The sequence below is a fragment of the Sipha flava genome, unplaced genomic scaffold (assembly GCF_003268045.1).
Source record: "Sipha flava isolate LNK unplaced genomic scaffold, YSA_version1 79_pilon_pilon, whole genome shotgun sequence".
In the NCBI taxonomy this organism is placed as follows: Eukaryota; Metazoa; Arthropoda; class Insecta; order Hemiptera; family Aphididae; genus Sipha; species Sipha flava.
Window position 1 is genome coordinate 2,071,430 of NW_020273620.1, and position 25,616 is coordinate 2,097,045.

At 34.5% G+C, this 25,616-nt stretch overlaps 2 protein-coding genes across 4 annotated transcripts in view; one reads left to right on the forward strand and one right to left on the reverse strand.

The window, feature by feature from the left end:
• Positions 1-5,106, forward strand: part of LOC112692919 (neurexin-1) — a gene marked incomplete in the record, with an annotated part of 248,142 nt that extends 243,036 nt beyond the window's left edge. Inside the window, 1 exon segment of the mRNA XM_025567743.1 lies at positions 1,180-5,106. Coding sequence (XP_025423528.1) covers positions 1,180-2,087 — 908 coding nt within the window.
• A 9,099-nt stretch (positions 5,107-14,205) lies between these two features.
• LOC112692963 (myosin-I heavy chain) overlaps positions 14,206-25,616 on the reverse strand; it is an 83,148-nt gene continuing 71,737 nt past the window's right edge. The window contains exons 16-34 of one of the 3 annotated variants that reach the window (XM_025567807.1): positions 25,008-25,173; positions 24,087-24,458; positions 23,597-23,798; positions 23,343-23,497; positions 22,299-22,523; positions 22,062-22,196; positions 21,719-21,948; positions 20,739-20,934; positions 20,479-20,640; positions 20,230-20,377; positions 19,862-20,139; positions 19,657-19,793; positions 19,334-19,545; positions 18,932-19,230; positions 18,611-18,818; positions 17,861-18,144; positions 17,550-17,789; positions 16,427-16,630; positions 14,206-14,760 (exon numbers count right to left, since the gene is read on the reverse strand). In XM_025567807.1, coding sequence (XP_025423592.1) covers positions 14,596-14,760; positions 16,427-16,630; positions 17,550-17,789; positions 17,861-18,144; positions 18,611-18,818; positions 18,932-19,230; positions 19,334-19,545; positions 19,657-19,793; positions 19,862-20,139; positions 20,230-20,377; positions 20,479-20,640; positions 20,739-20,934; positions 21,719-21,948; positions 22,062-22,196; positions 22,299-22,523; positions 23,343-23,497; positions 23,597-23,798; positions 24,087-24,458; positions 25,008-25,173 — 4,018 coding nt within the window. In that variant the 3' untranslated portion in view covers positions 14,206-14,595. Of the gene's footprint in view, positions 14,761-16,426; positions 16,631-17,549; positions 17,790-17,860; positions 18,145-18,610; positions 18,819-18,931; positions 19,231-19,333; positions 19,546-19,656; positions 19,794-19,861; positions 20,140-20,229; positions 20,378-20,478; positions 20,641-20,738; positions 20,935-21,718; positions 21,949-22,061; positions 22,197-22,298; positions 22,524-23,342; positions 23,498-23,596; positions 23,799-24,086; positions 24,459-24,989; positions 25,174-25,616 lie in introns of all 3 variants that reach the window. The other 2 variants (XM_025567805.1, XM_025567806.1) reach the window with 2 other exon arrangements.

Below are 25,616 nucleotides of genomic sequence, written 5' to 3' on the forward strand. Positions count from 1 at the left end.
TAATTATGAATAATAATTATTTATTATTCGTATAATTTTAAAACGTATCTTATTAATTACAATCATTAATTATCTTTTAATGATGCAATTCCAACAATGTTTGGATAGAACCTTAAAAATCTTATGATCAAATTAAAAACATTGGAGGAAATATTAATTTCATAAAATAAACCATTACGATTCATTTCGGTAAAAATAAATTGTAAAAATTATAATCGCTTACCGCGTTCGATGGTTTACAAATAAATAATCGTGCATTTCATAATATGAATAATTAGTTTCAATAACAAGAAATCAAATTAAAATAAAGGGCAAATTTCCTGTGGTATTATTTTTATCAAATCTAAACATTGTACAGAAACTAATCATTCTGGTGGTGTGAAATTTACGTTGAAAATCTTCTGAACTGCAGGCTCATTTTAATCTATAATATATTTTTAATCAAAGTATTTTTTTCATTTTAATACAAATATTATTATTCCATTATAAAAATGATAATAAAGTTTTTTTATTTCGCACCGTAGTTTGCCCTAGATAATAATTTAGCGGTATGAAACGTTTGATCGTTTTTCAGTTCGTAAAGCGATGAAACTACACTCTTTATCGAATGCGTTATTGTTATTCATTAATCCACCTATTGTACGCACTACGCGTTCCGAGTCCAGTCACTGCAAAACAAGTGGTCAGAGACGTCTGGTGCAACATGTCGCGTACTACTGTAGTTTAATGCAATATGCGTGTTTTGGTGTAATGAACTGCGTTTAGCTTACGGTTACAAAAATTTGTTGGGCACGTTAACGGTAACGTGAAAACCAAATAACACGTGAAAACGCGGTTGTCAAACATTACTGTTATTCAAATCGTATACGTAATCAGCAATCTGCGCGCGCATAAAACGGTCTTAATGTTTTTATCACATATCTAATATGGTAACCGCGTCGTAATAAACCCCGTCACAGCATTGATAATAATTTAAAAAAGTGATCGGTAAATCGGTAACCCGATTTCTAAACGTATTCACGAAAACGATACTATCGATAGATCCGTCAAAACACGTCTACCACACATACATCATATACGTTAAAATGATTACCAACACTGTCAACGATTCACTGCGCAGTCGGCGTTCTCGTCGCGAAACGTGCGAAACGTGTACATGACCGTTGTTCCGTTTTACAGGTTCGCACCCGGCGGTGACCACGTTCAACAGTGCGGCGGCGGCGGCGGCGGCGAACAGGACGACCGCGTCCGTGGACCGGACGACCGCCGGACAACAGGCGGCCAACCGGTCGAGGTCCGCGTCCAGCACGGCCAACCCGGCCACCGTGCCGTCGTACTGGTCGTCGACCCCGAAGACGGCCACGCACTCGCGGGTGCCGGCCACCTCGACCTCGGTCGCCGTGGTCGTCACGACTGGCGGTCCGTGGTCCGGCGGCGGCGGTACCGGTTCCACGGACGGAGACGTCACCAGCACCGACGGCGGCGGCACCACCAGCAGCACCGCCAGCAGCAGCACGACAAGCACGACGACCGCGGCCGCGCCACCGACCTACTACGGCGGCACCAAGGACACGGACACCAAACCCGGGTTCGGCAGCGGCGGCACGCGGTACGGCGGCGGCAACGACGAGCGCGACGGCGAGACAATGGTGACCACGTCGGACGTGCTGTTCGGCGTGGACAACCAGTTCCCGCCCGCGGCCGTACCGACGCCGCCCAAGCACGCGGAGCCGCCGATCAACACGAAGGCGGCCGAGAGCACGGCGTTCGTGGTGCTGGTCACCGCGGCCACGCTCATCATCATCGTGCTCATCATACTGCTCGTGCTCAAGGTCAAGTACAGGACGGACACGAACCGGTACAAGATCGAGATGCCCAAAGCGTACGGGACGCCGGTGGAACCGGGCTCGGACAGGGGCGGCCTGTGCCAGCAGCAGCAGAACTCGGGGCTGCTGTCGCCGGGCAACTACCCTCCGTCCGGGCAACCGTCGCCCACGTACGTGCAGAACAACTTCAGACCGCACGGGCCGGGCGTCAGCAACAAGCAGCCCAAAAAGAGACAGGACGTCAAGGAGTGGTACGTGTAACGCGTGCACCACACACGCGCGCGCGCGCGCACTCGCCGGTATCGTTCTTGTACGTATTGTACTCGACACGCGACGGGTGTGTGCGCGACAATAACAACGATAACAACGATGTGTTAACCGTGGTCTCGCGCGTGTTATTACGTGTCGACGTCTAAAACCGATCGCAATAACAATAATGCACTGCCGTACCGGCGACTATTTTTATTGCGCAATCGTAACCACGACGGCGTTGCGCCCGCGCATGTATATTTTTGTAACGATAAACCACGTGTTAAAAATAGTTAGAACGGTTGACCGGGTTTTTTTTTTTTTTTCGTTTTTTTTTTTTTAGCATCATAGACCATTTAGCCACTTTACTGCCAATACTACGACATTCTTCCACTCCTCTCTATTAAATATCGGTTGACCGCGGTTGCTGAAAATTATTGTTTTGCTTATCCCGTACGCTGTAATCCGATCGTGGCTATCCGACGGTGCTGTTACGTAAGCACGTGCGGATTTCGTTTTGCAATTATCGTTTGCCTACGAAAGCACTGCTACTTCCTATTACCGTTATAACATTATTATTACTATTATCGTCTTCATAACTGCGCTTAGGTTTCGCTGTAATGTTGTCATGGCATTACGCCCCCGCCCACCCACCGATCAACGCGACATGTTCGCGGTCGCGGACGAGTGTCATTTCGAGCGCGATCGTTGTCGGCCAGGGGTTTTCTTTACCTCTATATTTATTTTAAGTTTTCTTGGATGAGACAATAATTGTTACCTTTAAAGATGTACATATTACAATAGAAATATTTTAACGTGTATTATATTAGGTACATAAAATTAAGTAACTCTGAATTGTAAAAAAAAAAAATTAAAAAAAAAAATTAAAAAACGATCATGATGCGATATTCGCGTTTATTGTCGATTGTGGCCGTACGATCACTACGATCATGCACAGGTCGCTGGCACGAGTCGACCGTTATTTTTGTCGGTATATCTTGTCGCAATAACCGGATCGGACCGACCGCTTGACGGAGCCGTGACCTTTCAGTCTGTTAAACGTTTTCCGTGGCATTACCTTCGGCTCTGTAGAATCTCGTCCTGCACGTTTCGTTCGGACGTTTCTTTTGCCCTTCCCCGTTGGTGCGCCTCGCACGGGCCCAACTCAAAACGCACGTTTTACGAGGCGTTTCACGCACGGCCTCAACCCGTCGAGCCGCGGACGAACGTAGGTAGGTGCTCCGGAGCGCTTAGCATCCTAACGTTTCCGATAAACTTTTGTCATCAGTTCACGTCCATCACGAACGCACGAGCAACACGCGTTGTCCGACACCCCTGAACTCGACGTTGACGCCGACTTGTCCTCGCGCGACCGTTTAATAACACGTCGATCGTAACAAATCTTTCGTTTTAACGTTGTCGCTACATTCGTTATTTCAATATCAATTGTTCGATTAATACGTGAAACGTTATTAAACGTGTTTTTATTGTTTACCATTAAGGTCGTCTGTGAACTCGGTACGACGATCGAGACGTAATAAAATACGAATCGGCCGTTATCGCGAACGTAACAATATTGGTTTTAACCGTCCGTGACGGTGGAGACGGCGGTACCGTTGAAACCGTGTGCGAGAAAATAACAGCGAAACGATTTTATCCGAGTGGTCTACCGGGAAGTGGTATAAGCAGTGGCGGTCCACCCTCCAACAACAGATACTTTAAAACCGGTTGACCAATATTCTAAGCAACTAATAAACAACATGAACGCTATATCCGACGATTTTATATTAAATCATGTTTTTTACGACAACCGTGTAGGCCACTAACTATGAATAAACCGTTTTTTCGACGGGTTCATTTCAATATTATTGTTAATCAATACCATAGCGGTCGCTAGTCTAGCGAAACCGACGATGTAACGTTACCGGTGAATTTGACGAAAAAAGTTGGAGGGAATCGTCAACGGGACGGAGAACCGCGCTTCATCGGTCGTCGTCGGTGTCTCCTGCGAAAAGTTATCCTACGAACCGCCACGGCGCAAGGGATAAGCTCTCTCCACACTCGCAGCTCCCGGTTATAACACACATTCGTATTTCCGATCGTACACGTTGCCCAATTGACCGTTCTAAGGAATACCCCGTGCAGCCATGGCGCCCAAATGGTTTTCGTTTTCCTATTCGTTTTTCCTACACTCGTTAAAACATGAACAATATATTAAACATATTTTAAATGCAATTATTATCATTGATTATTGTTTATTGATTCGTTTTTAATTTTATCGCTTCGTCGCATTACCTACGGTCGCCAACGGTACACACAGACAACGATGTTTTCCTCGCGAGCCCTCTCACAACCGGTTATATATAGACACTGACCGACAAATGAGATAACTGTGCAATTTGGCCCTTTTTCATTTCTCTCTCTCTCTTTCTCGTTCTCTCTTTATCTATCTCTGATTTGATCTATTTAGTTACTTCTAGTCTTTAACTTAATCTTTGGTCGTATAATCCATCCGTTGACAGTTACGATATTGTTTTCACGATATATAATTGATATTATAATATCATGTTATGATCGCATAATACTGCTAGCGCAATTAAGTCATTTTCTCTTTTTTTCTCTTTCTCTCTCTCTCTCTTTCTTGTGTGATAAAAATATGTATTATATGTAACATTTCACAATGTTTAAGATGATCTAAAATAATTTTAAACTAAATAGAATCATTCGTTATCTAGTTGAATTGTTGTACAAAGAAAACATTGTTAAGCTATGTACTGTATAATATACAAATGGAATACTATTAGTTTTAATCAATTATCATGTTATAATATTTAAGCGTAATTACATAGTACTATAGTTGACTTATTGTAGGTACTTATGATTATATAGTTAATTCGTTTGATTCGTATACAACATAAATATTCATTTATGTAGGTATATATCTAAATATATACCATATGATTAAATATAATTTTTTAGGTACGTTTTAATAGTAGATTCGTTAATCTAAGCTCAAAATTGTTTGCCAGGCGACAATTTTACTTGACCTAACCTAACTTTCCTACACAGTACTGATAAGTTGATGGAAAATAAGTGGTGATAATAAATAAATTTAATAGTAATATAAAGTAAATGATTATTCATAAATAGAATTATATATTATTCATAACAATATTAATGTGATCAAAAACAAAATTGAATGTTTTCTTACGATTAAATGAACCTTTTTCAAAGTTATTTTTTCTTAAAATTTAATATTACATACTATTATTTTAATTGAGTGTTACTAGAAGTAATTTAATTTTACACAAATTTAAATTCTTTTCGATGATAATTTTAGATATACCATAATAACGGAATATTTATATACAATTTATTACTAAAATATAACTTTTGTTATAGACGGAAATCGAATCCCTTTAAAATATTATCATTTTTAATTCGTATACTATTCCTACGTTACAATTACTTCCTGGATTTTTTGCTCTCAAAATTTCCACCGTCATTGAATTTCTTAATCTTTAACTATATTCAGTTAAAGGTTTTCGTAAAACCATCAATGTAACTGACTTTTTGGTTCAGAAACATCATTTTTATGCAGATTTATTTTATTTATAAGTGAACTACAATTTTGAAGTAGTTGTTCGTTTTATTTAAGCCAATTATTTGATGTTTAAAAAAGATTTCAATGATAGTAAAAAGTACAATATCGAACCATTAATATATCACCTACCAACAAAACTTAAACAATATGATTTCATATAATTTATTTGCGATTTTATTGATTTTATATAAATCGGATAGTGAATTTTTAATTCAAAACCGGTCGTACATTACAAACATAATTATATTCCAGGCTAAGCATTTATTTATTTATGTATTTCTATATATTAATTATTTATTAATACATCAATTTACGAGTATTAACCACTAACCAATTTTTTTTTTTTTTATTATTATTTCATATATTTTCACATATTTCTAAAATATCTGTACCTACCATCTTCAAATAACGCAGTGTCTTCTAAATCATTTTTACTGATTGAAAGTCTATTAAATTTTTTAATTCTTCCAAATCATATCGTATTTGTAATTTTATAATATTGAAAAATAAAAAAAATAATCGAAAAAAAAATCGATATACCTAGCTTAAACTATTAACAATTAGATTGCTTAATCATAAAGTACACTTCACGGGCAATGTATTATTAAAACGTTTTTAGAACTATTGTATTAATAATACATTTAACATAATTTGCAAAATTAAGAATACCGGACATAGTTTCTAAGTGCGCGAAAATTGTTAGTATTTTTATAAGAGGGGTAATGTTAACTTGTTCGTATCCGTCTCCTACGTGTTTTATCAAATGCATAAATCGAATTGATTCTAAATGAGTCTTAACGTGCTCGCATTCCAAACAGATAAATCTAGTTAAAATCGAATGAACGTGCAACGTACGAATAATAAACATAATTATAATATGTGTGGTAGGAACTCGAAATCAACTATAGGTGTTGAGCAGTTTGATACGCGTACGTTACAACTAAACGTGTTTATTTTTTGACTATTATAATTATTATAATATACACTATTATAATATACAGTACGAGTTGTTATATTAGTTTTTGTCAAGTCTTCGGCATACTGAGACTTAATGTGTATTACGTGTATAGATTAATAAAATGTTATTTGTTCGTTAAGCTCGTCGTACGTCATAATAATAGGTACATATTTTTTATGCGTATCTATAAGGTATTTTATGTAGTCATAAATAATATTGAACCCTGTAATTATTATTTCTCGTGTTTGTATTTTTTTTTTTTTATATATATATATGCATAATTAATTATTTCAAGTGTATTAATATAAATTATTTGGTATGCAGTCATAAGTATATTGTGGAACTAAAGCAATACTACAGCACATATCTTGATAATTAAATTATTATAACAATACATTAAACTAACGTTTGCGGTTCACGTACCAAACCGGTGGTCATGAACAAAACTATAACAAAAATAATATTGTTGTTAAAATAATTTAAAATGTTCATCTTGGAAACGTAAAACCTTTCCTATGTAATTATCAGCTGTATGATGTGCTACCGAACTTTACTTTTTTCCGTCTATTTACTGTGAAAAAACAAATGCCATTCTATATGGAACTATTAGAAAAATGCTTTTATAATTTATATGGTTGATAAAATATCAGTATGATTTTTAAATGTTGACATTAATGTTGTTAAAAGTCTACTAATAAAAAAAATGTTGATTAGTTATCATAGAAATGTGTTTAACTTTATTGTACCATTACAGCATCCGAAACATACATCTCCGTCAAAATCATTATTCATCAATCAATAAAACAATAATAAAGTTTAGACACTTATCAAAATATATCATATTCTCCTTCCTTCTTCTTCCTCAACTAATCGGCCCATTAAGAGCCATCGCTACCATCACAAAACCTCTCCATTTCTTTCTTTCATATGCATCATCAAAAATCGAGTCTTCTTTTATATTTTTGATACCTTGAATATTATATCACATTTAAAAGGCAAACAACTGCTTGTTTTAAATTATTTTAAATCTTTTAAACATCATACATCTAAACAAAATGAAAATACGTGGCTTTGTGTAATAAATAAGTGTAATGCAAAAGCTTATACTGTGGGTCAAAATGTCATATAAATAAATACAGATAAGTCTGTATTTTTATTACAGTGATGCAAGTGATGATAGTTTAAAACGGCAAAAAATTAGTAACTCTTGTAAAATAAAATATATAGACTCTATAGTTGAAAACCCATTAAAAATAATATCAAAATATGTAACTAAATATGCTAACAAAAAAGATTTGATTTCTCCCAAAAAAAAAAGACATACATTAAATTATTAAAAAAAAAAATAATAATAAAAAAGTTGTAGTCATACCTAAAAAAAATAATTTTTGATTTTAAATTGGCAATGAACTAAGCAGTTTTTGACATTTTCCCGGAAACAGAGGTGTTTAGTTGTTATTTTGGGCCAGGTTAGTTTAGTAAAATTCAAAGTATAAGTTACGCATCACAATATTATTCAATAAATTACTATGTTGGCAAATGGTTAAAATATATTTTTGGACTTCTCTTTCTTAATCCAGATGGAATAGAAAAATATTCTACAGACTATTTAATTGCAGAAAACCTGAAAATTTAGTTAAAACAGAATTTTGTAATTATTTAACTATATATCAAATGATAATAATTTTCCTCCAAAAATGTTGAAACAATAATCTTCTAATAGAATACGTATGAAATACGCATGTGATGTGATGATGTTCATTCCAGTATTCTGAATCTAATATTAAAAATGACAAAATCAGAAGAAAATATAATCTTAATACGAAATTGGAATACACAAGTTGGTGAGAAGAAAGATGAAAATATAGTAGGTAAATATGGATTTGGGAAAATAAATAATAGAGAAGAAAAATTAATATATTTCTATACCGAACATAAACTAGTAAAAGCAAACACGATTTTAAAAAATTATTGAATAAGGCTGTTGTTGTCTTAGGAAATAATGATTATAGCGAGCCTAAACTATCACGAATAAAATCAGTTGTATTCAAATTAGTAGGGCTTGAAACAGAAAAAAAATTTTCTGATTTCGATTTCGGTGTCGGATAACAGTATATATTTTTTTTCGATTTCGATTTTGGTTTTGGATAACGATATATATTTTTTCGGATTTCGATTTTGGTTTTGGATAACGGTATTTATTTTTTCCGATTTCGATTTCGGTATTCTTTTTTTTAATTTTGGTTTCGGTTTTAAATTTTAGTATTTATTTTTTTCGATTTCGGGTTCATTTACCTTTCATTTTTAGTAAGTTATATAGATGTAGAATTTATGACAAAACATACAATAGTCGTGAAAAATTACAATCAATTCAATTTATTTTTAATTCCGAAATAACATTATTATAAATTTATAAATTATACACCTGTCACCATATATACGGCCTAACCTATTTTATCATCATGTTTATTTATAAAATAAATTACCAAAGTACTTACATCAATGTTATACTTAAACAATTATAGATATATATAAAATTTAATTAGGTATACGTTATAATATTTTACATTTATATATTATTACGTCTTATAAGTTGTAAGTTATTACTTATAATGAGTATATAATATAATAATGTTTACAAAGTACATATTTTAGTCTAGACTGAATTTGCAATCTAACTACCCGCATCTCACAATTCCTATATTTATACTTTATTTCCAACATTCCTCAGTTGACCGTATTTATAACAGCTCAGCTATTTAAGTTTAAATGTGATGTATTAATTTTAAATTGTTTTCTGCTTTGAATACCGTTATTGATTTTTTTCGTTTTTGATTTCGGTTTTGAATACCGTTAATCATTTTTTTCGTTTTTTTAATAGTTTCAAACCATACTCAAAAACGGTATCAAATTCCAGTTTCAAGCCCTGCAAATTAGTTGATGATGAAAAACAAACAATCCAGACTGTTTCAGGCTGTTTTCACATAATTGCATTTTTTTTTAAATTCTAGATACAGTAATAATGTGCATGGACGATATATTCAAAGAAAATGATTTAAGTTTATTGAATTCTATAAATAATGTCTTATTTAATGATATTCTTATATATCAGTTCATAAAAAAAACTTGGAATACATTCAAAATAAAATAAAATAATTTATCAAGCGAAATTTAAATTATAAATAAATTATTTATTAATCTTGAATGTGATTCAACTATAAAAAAAATAAATTGTATTAATTAATAAAATAAACCAAATATTTAATGTTTTTAATGAAAATAATTTATTTATATTTTCAGTCAGTCATTAAGTTAATATATATGTACATAATAATAAATAGTAATTTAATAATAAAAACGGGTTAGTCCAAACAAAATTATTAGTGTATAAAAACAATTGTAGATTGTATAAAATTATTTTGACCAATCAACGAGTTGTAATTTTCTTGGGGCTTTTTTTACAATATCCTCAATTATTTCAGTTTCTAAAATGACCTCTTTTTTATTTATGTTTACTAAAGCTAATCCATTTAGTCTATTTTCAGTTATTGTTGATCTTAGGTATGTTTTTAGTCGTTTTAAGATAGAAAAAGTACGTTCTGGCGTAGCTGTTATAACAGGTAGAGTTGTGAATATTTGTAAAAGCAATTTAATATTAGGCACAATATCTGTACAGTAAGGTAAAGTTTCAATAGTGGTTTGAGGTTTATTCAATGTGCTATTTTTTTCATCGTTTTTCCATCGATTTTGCCATGTACATAATTCAAAATGTAATGTAACAATTACATTTAACAGAAGATCATTATCGTATATTTTGCAGCCTCTAAAATAGTTTTGATATCATATTTTTGAAATGTGATGGGTTTAATCCTTCAAGTGGAATAATTTTTCTTAACCTTTGATCAAATTGTGTCCTTAGTTAACATATAATTTGGTCAAGAAATGGAATGAATATAGTTATTTTGTAATAATCTTCCGGACTTTTAACGTTCACATTAGCTCTTTTTTTTTGTTTGCCACAAAATCGAGGTATTTTAATATCGTCGTCTATTATAAAAGCAATCTCAAGTACATCACTAAATATTTTTTTTTTTAAATGAATATCAACATCTCTACGAATAGATTCTAAAGATTCTCGTACAGTTACAACATCATTTAGTGCTTTTGATAAGTCTTGTTGTTTACTTTGAAGAATGTGACTTAAATTTAATGTATAGGAAAAAATAAAAACTGCTACTTCTAATGAAACAAGAAAATCGCTTTTTTCTGATAGCACTACCATACATCGCTGCTTTACTTGAGAAATCTGATTTACTACCATTATTTTCATAGTCGTCTAAAGCTTCTATGATGTACAAAAACAATTCTTTGAATGTAATTAATGCATCACGCATTAACCCAACGAGTCTCACATAAGGTCTTGAGTTTATTCTTTTTTACATTATTTTTTAAATAAAAACATATATCTGTATTAAATAACAGTATAAAAATTATTAATTCGATTTACCTATTTACTTTTTACCTGATTTCCTCTGGTAGTCGAAAAAACTACACACCATTTACAATAAGCATCCTGTTTAATTACGTTATAAGCAAGCCATGGAAATGATAGTAAATATTTATACTGAAATTTTCGTTTTCGTTTACCTTCAATACTTATAGGAAAATCGTAAGAAGGTGGCGGTATATATGCATTTTTCAAGCAAGCAATTATTTCAGTGCTATTCAAAGATCTATTAACTACAAAAGAAGCAATATCATGCAAGATATGAGTTGTAGTTGAGGCAGAACCATGCAATTTTTTATTCCAAAATATTAACATAAATATATTTTTTTTATTTTATATATAATTAAATCTATATTGACATATTGTAATCATAATACTAACATCGTCTTGGCTATGTCGTCACTGCGTCTACATTACCAATAGTTGAGGACTAAACATGAATCAAATGAAATAGTAAGACTAAAGACTTTAAAATTTGAATTATATTTTATAATAATACAAAATTATATTCTTACCGTGTCATTAAATTGTTCAACTTTTTTTTTCTTCGTATTGAAAATTTAATATAACATAGATCTCTTTTCAGACATACTTGTTGTTATTTGTTTTATAGTTTTGAATACAAAAAAAAAAATACTTATTACTGAATAATTCAATGATTTACATTATGACTATACTCGTATTTTACGTTAACGTCAGACTAAAATAATACAAATTAACGATACGGTTGTTGATTTTCTGAACAATGATAAGTGATAACTGATTACACTATTTGCATTACGAATTTTGGTACGGAGACCGTCAAACTATGTCAGTGTCACCAAAACAGCTATGTAACTACTCACAGGCGGCATCTGAAACTCGTGAACCACGTTAATGAAACGTGATAACGGTAATAATGATTACTGGTAAAACCGCAAAATATTCATTGGTATAAGCATATTATTGTAGTATGCGTTCATGTATACGAATAAATATAAATCTTTAAAATAAAATCTAGTACATACAACCAACGAGGGGGGGCATGGCCCCTATGCCCCCCTGGATACGCCACTGATCATATCGTATTTATTATTAATTCCTATTATTTATCATATAATTTTAGTAATATAATTTTTTTAAAATTAATAACCTTATACCAAATTTTACTCCACAATTTTAAAAGGGCTCCACAGATTTTTCGGGTATAAAAATTATTTAAGAAATATTTCTAATATTTTTATGCTATTTGGTAATTTGTTTATTAAGACTTTTTGAAATAATACATTAACATTTTGCCTTTAACCTTATTAGTAAACCCGAGTCGACGAAGAAAGACATACTTTATTTACTCACTTGGATTTTACTAAAAATTAACTTGCCAATTCTTGCCAATCATTAGTTTTCGTTTGGTACTGATTTCAAAGTTTTAAGTCAAAACGAGTGGGCTACATGAAGGTGGCTCAACTTTAAATTTTTTTGGTTTCACGGTGAAATTTTAGACTTGCAAATACCAAAAATTTACTTGCAAATGCAACATAATGGCATAAACATAATAAAAAAATCAATATATAGGTTGGCCAATTTCACGGACGTTTTTGTTGGTCGGTCCCAAAGTAAGTCTTATAAGCGACGTTCACTGTATGGTAAATATACCACTCAAAAATTCATCAGACAGACATACATCTCGTCCTGTTTATTGTACATGCGATATGATATTAACTCTCAACTGTTTGTACATCGCATAATTTACTACGACAGACTTTAGATTGGTTTTCGCTGGAACAGGTGGTGGTAAGATAATTGAAAAAAAAAAACACGTGTCAATATTTAAATATAATACATTTAATATATTATATACTTTAGGAAATTTATGGTGGCATTTTCAATAATATAATATAGCACACACGCGATATAATAATAATTGGTCTACACACCTTCATCTGTATTCGTTCACCAGACGATAATAGTAAAATTAACATAAAACACTTTATTTTTTTAAATTATAATAGTATAAAATTATTCAACATCATTATCATATATAACAATATTTGGCGAATTTCTTCATAATATTTACGGGAATAGTAAGTATAATATAATATTAGAGCAAATTATAAAATAAAATCACGTTATTTACAAAAATGTATAACAACAATATTTTTCATCTTTTTTTTTCTTTTTCCATAAAAAGGTTAGTATAACAATTGAACATCAAAATCTGTTTAGTAAAAATTACAATATCAAAGGTAAATAATGGAAAAAAAAACATTGCTTAACACGCACTCCGCTGGAAAACAATACATTAATATTAGTATTGTAGTATAATATTGAATACACAAATAACGGACGAATAAACGGATGATTGATTAGCAACAGCAGGTTAATGAGAGAGGATTATAATAATATACTACGTTAAAAATAGAATGATAGTAAAATTTGTTTAGTTTTTAAAAGATAATTCCTCGATCGTCACGCAAGTAATTATTTTTTTAACGTGGCGAATACGAGTTAATGCCCATCATCAGGAGTTTGTAAATCGTTATAAAATAATAAATAAATCGAATAAAAATAAAAAATAAAATTGATGTACTGAGATCATTATAATTTTGCATACGGTTAAATTTTGACTTGACGGAGAACATAATTTAACACTTAAGTCTATTATCATCCGATTTTACGTTCCGTTCTATGCATTCCACGTTACACTATGTACAATTTAATATAACAAATTTTAACTATAAGGGCACATTTATTACGTTAATTGAATGCAAAATTATGATTAGAACTTTTTAATAATAATATTTTATGATCGAAAAAATAATATTAATCAAAACCAAAAAAAAAAAAAAAAATGCCGAATTTAATAAATTGTGACTACGGATGTCGAAGAACTTGTCATTAATTTGATACAAACCTATTTAATATTTTACCTATAACAGAATACTTATTATAGTATTTACGTAGTAGATATGACATATTCGTGTTATTGAAATACCTAAAGTATGTCTAACCCACTATTTACCTACTAGGTGGTTTTGGACGCTAATTTATATTTTTGATATTATACTCAGTCGGAAAATAACGTTAACACAACAATTGTCTTTTAATAACACGTTATCGTTCTTATTATTATATTTTAATTTCAATTCGTCATAGCCCGCGAGATCAAAACACGATTAAACGTTGATCCTATCATGGAGTTCCGAAAACGAAAAACAAAAATCAACGTGTAATACGTGTCCAAGAACATAAAAATTTTGTAGGCACAAACCGGACACGCTTATGACGCGCGGGCGGGGTACGGTGTAAGTGATTATAGTTACGTTGTCCGACGGCGGCGGTGTCAGAGTCGATATACGCGTGAGATACAAAAACGAAAAAAATTTAAATAAAATAATAATAATAATGGTATGAACAGAAATAAATAAATACGATGACTGCTGCAGAATCATCGGTCGTTTCTTCGCCCAGGTCATGTTTGCATTTCGATGGCGGGCGCCGGCTTGTGCAATATGCTCACCGGCCTCGAGTTAGAACCGTTCATGCCGTTTTTCCGACCGCTCTCGCGCTTCTTGAACGACTGCGGCGACTGCAACACTTCCGTGTACTCCCGTATGAGGTTGGCCACTTGGAACGCCTGTAACGTGAGTCGTGTTAGTGGCCGTCAGGTATTTGGTTCGGGTTTTCGCAACGTTAGCAAAACTTTTGGCGCGCTCGCGCAGACCTTGGATACTTCCCGGGGACAAGACGTGTCTAGAAAAACGCAAGACGTTTTGCTACTTGGCCCGCCGCCAGGGTACAAGCAAGTCATGAGTTGCTTCGGGGCGGTATACAGTTTTAAAGAAATTGAAAAGGCAAAATTAAATAAATATCGATTTACACGACAAAAATTACTGTGATGCGACTTAACTATTATCGTAGTTCCATCAGATCACTATAACTGCGAACTATAACATCGGATTAGAATTCCGATTTTCAATGCATTTGATAAAAAGCGAATGTACAATATTCGCTTTAGGACGGAAAATATCCAACGACGCGCCTGCGTGCAACCTTCGAGTCAACAACGTGAAGACTACGCGACACGGTATCTCCGCAGTCGTCAGGGAAACTCTCGGCACACGTCGAAACGCGCGCGTTCGAACATCGTAAAGATTGCGTGACAGGTAGGCCAGTGGTTCCCGACCTGTGGGCGATCTTGTAGGGGTTAAACTTTTGGGAGTCAAATAGTACTTTTCGGAGGTTAGGTTAGCCTGTTTTTATAATTATTATTATTTTTTTTTAACTTTAAATAATATTCATTCAGTGTACTCTCGATTATCCGCGGTTTTCGGCGAAATGAAACATGTGCAAAAAAAAAAAACATAAAAAGTGTTTCATTACACTGTACTTGCAGCGTAAGGCAGCACAGCGTAAAAAAAAACTGCGCAAATTACAACGAAGTTCAGTTTAACCGTTCACTCGGTGAGGTCATGACCAATATGATAGCCGAAAAATAAATAAATCTAAGTTCTGAATCAAATTCTAATGATGAATTTGATAAATTAATTTTGATTTACTCGTTAACTAAACGTAAAAAACGATGCAAAAGTAATTTTAACAAAAAAAAGAAAAAGTCTCTGTAAATTAAATTTGCCGTCGACATTTTCTGACAATTGATTTTTTTCCATCGTGATACTATAGATTAATAAAACATGTGAATAACGGTAGAAATTAAAAAATTAAACGTTGTTTACAACAATCAAATCTAATTTAGTAATAAAAACTGCGCTACACATTCGCAGAATACTGCATCGTTACTCTGTGCTATGCAAGCTGACATAGAAGCATTACTGCAATGCCCTGCCTACCTCCCAATGTGCGCTGGTAAGTTCTAACAGATTACAGAAAACTACTCTGAGTCGCTTGCGTATCAATGTGCGCAAGGCCTAATGGTCTCAACAATATTAGGAACCACTGATCTAGACGTTTATAAAATCTTATTCTCTCCTCCCATCGCTTACTAAAATTAGTATTTCTTATACTCGAATGTATCCAAAACAACTTTCGATTGGTTCGAATAAATGATAAAAATATTGTGATGATATTTTTTTTCATGATACACTATGAACGGTTTTTCAAGAACGTACGAATTATTGTTCTTTTTGTATTATATTTAAGGTAGAAAAATCTCTGAGCGTATTTTTAATAAACAGATACGCTACAAATGGACGCAGTCATTGCTGGACTACGCTTCGAGCGTGCACCGCATATCTATAGGATCAACAGTTTCGCGCTCTCTGCAGCCGCACTTAAACATTTACCTGAGAAGTGGTTAAAATGATCTTGCTTTGTTTCTTGTCACTGCCTGTGATGATCATCAAGCAGTTCACGGCCGGGCTGTAACTCAGAATACTGTCGTATTCGTACGAACACAACGCATTGCGGGACCGATGTTCCAGTAAATGTAAACCGGCTTGATCGACGGCCAACCACAGAACACGGGGCCAATTCGAGGTGAACGATTGCTAAAAACATATTAATTATAAAATATTATATTTTTATGTTAAAACAACAACATAATAGTGATAAGTAAGTTTTCCATGTTCCGGTAAATTTTTAACAGCAATTATTTTATTGTTTATGAACAATTTAACTGTCGACTGATCTGTCGTATTACCTATACCAACCTAATTTTTAACATATTATTTTATATTAGATAGGCACTAATAAATCACGAGTTTACGTATGTGAAAATATCTTTACGTTTTTGTGTCTACATAAGATTATTAAAAATAATTATAAAAATAAAATAAAAAATTGATTTTTTTTTTTTTTTTTTTTACTAAAAATTTAAACGAATAACCTTAATACCAAAAACTGTAAAATTAATCACAAAATGTTACGATAAGAAAAGTATCCATTTAAACATAACAATATCGTTAACATTGTCATGTCGATACATGTTGAAATATTGTACGACAGTTATTGATCTTTATTTTATTATTAAACGAAACAGATACAATAAAAACGGAATTTTATTTCATTTTCAATCTTGCATTTTAAACACAGTGGTTTCTTGTTTCTGCAGTTTATAACTTTTGCGCATTACAACTATCATATATCATATAAATTATTATATTGTGATGAGAAAATGTTTCGTTTAGCTAAAATGATTATGTATTTATATTATATTTATTTGTATTGCCATGATTTAATGTGCTAAACGCGATCTCGATACATGTATTGCACGGTTGCCTATTTAATACGCCGTTTTTAAACTTATAAGTAAATTGTAGGTAGATATCAAACTTCCAGTCAACAGTCCGTAAACGAGATTCAATTATTGCCAAAGCGATATGTTTATCACAAGCGGTTGGTACTATTATCATTATAGCTGTTCTTGTATTATCATTTGTACGGAAAAAAAAGTCACATAACACTAACCATGACATCGAATATGGTAGCTCTGTGAAGTGGCCAACTTTTGATTAGGTTTAAAAACGCTTTTTTAGCCTCGGCCGAAGTCATTCCTCTCAAACTTTGGTGATGCATCGCTATGTCTTCGTTAGGCAAGTTAGTCACAAGCCTGGATGGCAGACAGTGACACGAAACCTGTCGATATTCTATCACGTTATCTTCGCAGTCCCCTAGTTCTACTTGAGCTTGTAAAGAGGTCAACATAACCTAAAAAACGAAACATAAATGTTATGATGAATCAACCGATCAGTTTGAGAATGAAGCTAGGAAGCACGTACCGCTTCGTTATCAGTCACCGGGAACCGATCGCATCGGAGCCCGTGCAGCACTTGGTGATACAACAGTTCTTTTTCGACTGGGTCGTCCAAGTCCATGTACTGATCGAGGAACAAATGTTTTTTGAACAGGAATATGTGACTGTGTTTCCGGATAGGTTTGGACGTGTTCGCTGTCCCCGTGTTGGCGTTCCTGTACCTCTCCCACTTGGACATGACGTCCGCCAACTTTTCCTCGGCTACCAGACTCCGTTCGGAATTGCCCAGCACCTCGTAGATCGCGTACCCTGCAGGATCGCATGATACACGTTATTATAAAGAAAAATGTCTGAATATACTCATGGGTTAAATAAGTGGAAAAATGTGGTTATAGCTATTGCTGTAGCAGGAATGCCAGTATAAGAAAAATAGTATAAATATAACCTTAGACTTTTTATACATTGTCAAGTATTCTGTATCTACTTGTAATGTGTAAAATCAATCGAACTGAAATAAAAATATTTTTTTTTTTTTTTTTACCGATTATATTGTTTTAAAAATTTAAGTACAATAGGAATTTTAAAATATTAACTGTTTATTATTTTTGAAAAATGCATGAATTAAAATTCCACTACACGCATGCGTAAGATAACGCGAACCACGCTCCGTCTATCAGTAAATATAAAGTCCGTACATAGAGTTCTATACATTAATATGGGTTTATTTTTTCAGACTAAAACGATTTATAATTAGTCCGTGGCTGCATGTGCTCACCCATCGCTGTTTTCCTCAGTCCTATTTTATTCTTGACTATTTCCACTACATCCTTGGCCGTGGAAGACGGATGGAACTCGATGGCATGGTATTGCCCGTCCATGAAATGAAACCGGGCGTATATTAATCTCCTATTGATGGTGCACAGTATTTCCTCCCTGGACGGTGGCCATTGCCTTCTCCTCGTGCCTTTGGTCTTCGACACGCACTGGAAACACAACACAAACTTAATAATATTATCGATAGATATCAGCCATGCCGTGTGAAACTATATGATTGGTGGGATGGATGGTGTAAAAGTGTAACTCGACTTTTACATACTTTTTCAGCGAAACGGGCGTATTTTCCCTCTTCCGTCACACAGTCGCCCGCACATTTGCGTAGATGTGCGATCAAATACTTGCGAATGTTATGCTGCGGTGGCAAGATAACCGAGCACGTGAGCGACAGCAGCGCCCAATGCCTAAGGTTCACCCGTGAGTTTGGATCTGGATGTTCCGTGGTCTGTTTGATCAGCTGTAGGTACAGTTCGCAAAGCAACGACTCCTTCCGCATCGACCTCTCCATAACGTTCTGTATCAGAGTAACGTGTTCGTCTTCTGCTCTACGTACTACTTCACCTGACGGACATCACAATAATCAAATAAAATATTATTACCGAACGAAGTATAACTTCCACGACGCCAAAGAAAACCATTGCATTTGAAACGTTTCTATCCTTACCGTTTTGACCTAATCCAGCGTATTTCAATATTATTTGAAACATCTGTAAAGCGATCTGTTCGTCTTGTTCGGACAGACGACTGAGACTCTGAGAAATGGGCTGTCTACTGAAAGACCAATAGGATCCCGAAAAACCCTTGTACGTTTCTCCGTGATCGGACAACGATCCAATGTGTTCGGCCCACAACTTTTCCAACTTGTGTTTGCTTAACCTGCAAACGTCGTAATAGCATTGTTATTGTTCATAAGCCTCACAATCGAACATGAATATTATAATGGTTTGTGGTGCACGTCACGAGTGCAGCAACGGTTTCCGTACTCACCTGCGCAATGTATTTTTCAAAAAACTACCAGGCGTGTCTTGAGGTTTGTTGAGCATGTCTGAATCGATTAGACTGCGCCGGCAGTTTATCACGTTATGGTACAGCCGAATACGATCGTCGTTGGTTATAGCTTTCACCTAATAAATAACATTTAAATCAATAATACGTAAACATGACAAGCGCAATTCGATTATTTATGTCTTACCGGAGCTTCGTTTTCAATTATCCAACCGGCCAGTCCTGGGCAATAGCTAACAATGAGTGAACCTATTTCAGATTTTTGCGGAGTTTCAAACACAAAACATTTATGAGCCGAGGCGTTGTCGTTCTGATGTCTCATCAGATTTATGGTCAGAAAACAATCGCTAGGGTCCAAGAATATGGATTCTACATCTGTGTACCTGAATTCGTATATGACGAATTTGTCTTCCGGTTTTATCAACATCAATCCTTCGCAATTCACACCTAGTATTAAACTGTTTCCTAGAAAAATAAAAATAAAAGAAAAACATAGAATTAATTTAAACTGTAAAAAGTCTGTTGATCATTCACAAAATAGTGTAATATCCATACCATACGACCAATATCCTCTATAAGTGACATGGAACATTGTAGTTCCGTATAATGGGTACTGCATTACGCATGACAAGTACAATACCTTTGCCATTAACTCCGATCTGCCAGCACCGTACTGTTGATGAGCTTGAGCTAATATCGGCACCTAGGAGAATACAAGTTTGATTCCATCGTTAATACAGCGCGATATTTTTCACCGTTTACGGTGAACGGTCTATTGTAAAAAGGTCGGTTAACAATAATTACCCAAGTGTCAGAACTCCTTATTCTACTGATTCTGAAAGGTATATAATTTTCCACGTCCGCATAATATTCTAAAGTGGATTCCTTCGGATCTCCGAGAGACACTTGACATTGAAGTCCTGCCAACTGAAGAGCGACTTTCTCGCTGACCGGAAAATCGTCGCACTAGTATCATTGCATTAATTAATGATTATAATGTAAAAATAGACGTACAATAGTGTAAGCTCACAACGAAATAATTTAATACACAATAAATATTTTACCTTTACTACGCAATAAACGGCTTGAGCGTACAACAGATTTACTTCGATCGGATCCTGCGAAATCTCTCGAGAATGTCTGAACAGTCGACGTTTGAATATGAAACGATTTTCACCACTTGTCAATGTTGTGTTACTAGATCGCCGACTTAATGATGGAAAACTACTCGATTGAGTGGTTTGCTTAATCTGCTGCTTCCTGTGGGAGTTAAATACGAAATATGTACAGTACGTATTAAAATGTACACGTATTAATATTAATATGAATAATTGTATTCGTATAAATCGTAATCCATGAGTCTAAACCACATTTTTACTCCTCCGTTATTAATTTTTGTATTCTCCATTTCATTCTTCAATAAATAAAAAACAGCCATAATGCCAACAGATAGTTAATGGGCAAAGGGAATGTGAGCTGAATAATATGTCGAACAGACAGACTTTATCAACCGAATTAATCATAGTTTATCAAGGCTTTAACATAATAACAACTTTCTAAAACATATCTAAAGTTTTTTTGAAACAACTCTTTCCGCATTAATAGTTAAGGAAAGACTTTTACGAACTTTATTTATTATCATCACTTATCCATTTATAATTAATTTACCGTTTACCACATCCATTATTAATAATGTTCATAAAGAATAATTACACTTTTAAATAAAAGTGACGTGATGCATATTACACTAATATAGTACTATGACGGAATAAAAAAAATTATGATTTTACGCGATAGGATTTTATACAATAAAATCAGTTCATTTTTGATGAAAAATGTAAAAAAAAATCATTCTAATATCGGTCTCAGTACCGTTAGCAGCTATCAACGCTTAGCCGTTAACTGTAACATTATCCACTCTCTCCCTGTTAAATATTAAGTTTCCTTTACTCCAATAGAAAATCGAAAAATCGATTTGAAGCTACCATGGATATATATTTGCGACCCTAAAGCGTATTATTATCAATAGTAAAGTATGACTTACGATTGCCAAGCAGCAATAATATCGTATAAATAGTGATGGGCGCGAACGTGTTCTTCGCCGTCCGAACGGCTTTGGTATATCGACCAACCGTCGATCGACCTCAGGCACAACTTGTCCGCGAGCTTGTAGACCGCATCGCTGGCCGTGTCAGTGGGATGAATGTCAATCGCTTTGGTCCGGCCGTCCAAGAAGAAAAACCGGCAGACGATCGTGCCGAGTCTTCGCATGGCCTATGTGCACGCGAACAACGAATAGAATATTATTACAAGTCCTTGTCGTTTGGCTATCACAAGAGCGATCTAAAAATCGTCTATCTGAACAAATAACACGATATTGGACTTACGGCAATCTCGACCGTTGACGGTGGATATTGACGACATGAGACTTTAATGTTCTTGCAATTGTCGAGACACCACTGAACGTATTGTTTGAGTTTGCCCTCGCACTGCAAATTCTTGCGCAAGAAGCTCACGAAATACTAAAAACAAATATACATTATTACAATTATTATTGTGTTTAAAAAAATAAAAATAAAAAAACTAAACAAAACAAAACAAATTGCTCGCTGCCATAAGTGTACCTTGTAGAGCAGCTTGCTAGGTTGGAACGCAACGATTGCGAGACAAATGAGCAACCACACCCTTTCGGTGGACTCCATACTCGGGTTGTTCGTCGCTTGTCGCATGCACTGTACGAATATTTCGTCTCGCAGCTCTTCGCGACCGATCCCCGCACCGATTATCGATTGAATGATTTGTACTTCATTGTCTTGTTTTATGTCACCTCGGGTGTACTTGCACAGATCCTGTAATCATATTTTACACGACAATGAAATAACTACTGACCGTCAAACTTTCAAACATACGACGAATCGTTATTTATTATTCATGCACCACATATAACTGATTTCATAATTTATGGGCACGATTTAATCCAAGTGTTCACCGCTCATTTGGATTTTCCAAAAGATTTGTCGTTCATGCTGTCTTGGTGGTAACACGAACAGTAGCGACGACCATCGTGATGCCCATCTGACGACGGGTCAGCAACGCTGGCGGAAACCCCAACCGACGGATCGCCGTCGAGCATACGGGGAACGCTGCGACCGTGCCAGCGGCTGTGCCGCATATATTCAACGATTTCCATACCCTTCTGAGAACCACCACCTATCTTGCCCACCACCGGTAGTTGGATCGCTAAGGTCCCGGGTCCAATATCCAACAGTCCAATAATAATAAGTACGGTGAACACTCGTTCGAGTTATTCCGACCGTTGCCAAGGACCTCCCTCGTCTGCTATATTAAATTTCCTTATAGTAAGTATTATATTTCCTATGGCGAAACAACCATCAATCTTTCTGAACCGTATTAAAATTATATTTTACCAAGTCGTACAAGACCGAAATATTCTCTGCCCCAATCGTATGCTCATAAAATAATTTTCGTACCAATGTAGTTTACGTGATTATTTTAAACCGAACTAACGACGGCATTAACAGTACAAAAAATACCGTCTCAAATTCTATGCGTTTCAATTGAAAATTTAACTATTATACGGAATACAATATAGTTAGTTTGTAAATAAAAAATAAAAAAATCAATGCTCCAACTCAACTGCCACTTACTCTGAATATTGATATGGCTATTGTAATATTGTCCGGGTCGTACATGTGTATGTGCGAGGTCGGAATTGTTGAGCCACGGTGGAACGAAACCATTTCGTACATTGGTATTTTTTCCAAAGATTTACTCTTTCTCTTCAGCGTGGCTATTATTGTACCTGAGTGATGATAATTAGTAGGGTTATTATTTTTTTTTTTTTGGTATAATTTGATTTCCAACATAATAGTATTAGTAATTGTTTCAAATCTCAACATACCTTCAGGCGAGCGTTCGTGGGCATTGAAATAGTTCTCAGCGAACTCGAGTATGTCGTGGTAGTTATCTTGCAGCGGATCCGTGTTCATTTTTTCTTGTATGTTCTCCATCTCCAGCAGTTTCTTCTCTACTCGGAACTTTCTCCTCTGATCGCGTTCGACGTCTTCAACGAAGCCATTGTTGTACTTCCAATTAGCACCCTGCTGCAGGTAATGCACGTTGAACGTATTAAAAAGATTTTATCTGGTAAGGGAGTAGATGGAGGACAGGAAATGCGATATTCCCTGTATCAAGGGTTTTCAACCTACGCGTCGTGGCTTTCGGGGGCGTCGTCAGTTATATTATCAAAGGAGTTGCGTCCACAGAAGAAAAGAAAAATTTATTGATTTTATTACTATCATTATTTGTACGGTTCAAGTTATATTCGAAATCAAAATAACCCAAAAAGGTCGAAAACTCCCATCCTGCATAATACAATATGTTTTTCTCACCCCGGTGCCGGAAGTTCTTGAGCTGGGCCTGCTTTGACGAGGTGAAGAAAGCACGGTGGCCGGACTGACGGACCTATTTGTGATAACCTCGGCCACCACAGGGCTTTTAGCTCGAGTGGTCATCTTGTGAGGTGGAGTGGGCAGAGGCGGTGGTGATACGTTATCTTCGTCCCTGGGAAGAACGGCTTCGTAGATAGGCTCGTCATTGGCTTTCACCTCCTGCTGGTTGAACGGTGGTGGTGGTGGAGGTGGATGTGACGGCTCCGGCAACACGTGAAGCGCGCTCGACGAAGATGAAGACTTTTCCAGACTCCTTCGGTTCTCAAGTTTCAATTCTACGCTTTCTATTTCTCGCTGAATAACACTCTCCAACTGTAATAGGTATCATACAACAAACAATGTATACGTTAAAACCGGCTACAGTTCGACTTATTGATCTTAGTTTTAGTGCAATCGAATTATTTTCATTCACGTGGTTTTGAAAAACAAAAAAAAATGTTAATATGAAAGCGAAACAATTAAATAATAGTGTTAAATTTAATTTATAAAAAAAGTTAATAGATTGCATAATCATCACTTTGGTTGAAAGGAAAGAAAAATGATTATTATTTTCGTGTCTAGAAATCCATTAATATTGATACTTTATCAAACTACGTTGAAAAGTTAAGCGTTTTTGCTTATATAATTATATTAAATATAATTATTTAGTTTATATTATACAATTTTATGTACTTATAACGTGCAAACTTCACTCTGTACGTTTCATAAATAAATTATAAAAAAGTGCATATAAGCGTTTTAATAGAAAAGTATAAATATTGTAGCTAACGAATATAATTCATAATACTGTAAACCACATGACATAATACTCGATGTTTGAAGAATTTATTGTGTGCAAATTACCTCATCGAAATCGCTTACTATTTGCTTCATATGGTCTCCGACACCACTATCCACCGTGCGGCCAGATTGGACATCAGATAAGAACGCAAAAAGATTGTCCAAATCAACGGATTCGTGTGCCGGGTCTACTTGCAATCTCGAGTTTAACTGTTCTGCTAACTTGGCAAATTCGATTTCAGATATCCTAGAAAATAAACATTGTATAAATGTGCTAGCATATTGTGCCCGGGTGTTCTGCGAGGATTTGGTAACTAGTGCGACATAGAGTAACATCTACTGTGATAATCAAATTTGTTTTTTTCTTTTTTCAATGAATCACATTGCTATAAAATTATAAACTCTTTTTCAATTTCAATTGAAAAATTTATAAAAAAAAAAAAAATGTATATTGTAAAATAGAAAAACTCAATTTAAAGGGTTTATTTTTCTTTAAGTTTCTTTACTTAAGAAACTTACTTTACTTTTTTTAACGTCTTGAATTTATAAACTTTATGAAATTCCATTTTTTTTTTTTTTTACGATTCACATACAAGTATCTAAAGAACGATAAATTCTGTGTTTTATACTGGCCACCGTTGTCTAATTATAGTTATATAAGTGATTTAAAAATATATACACTACAATATT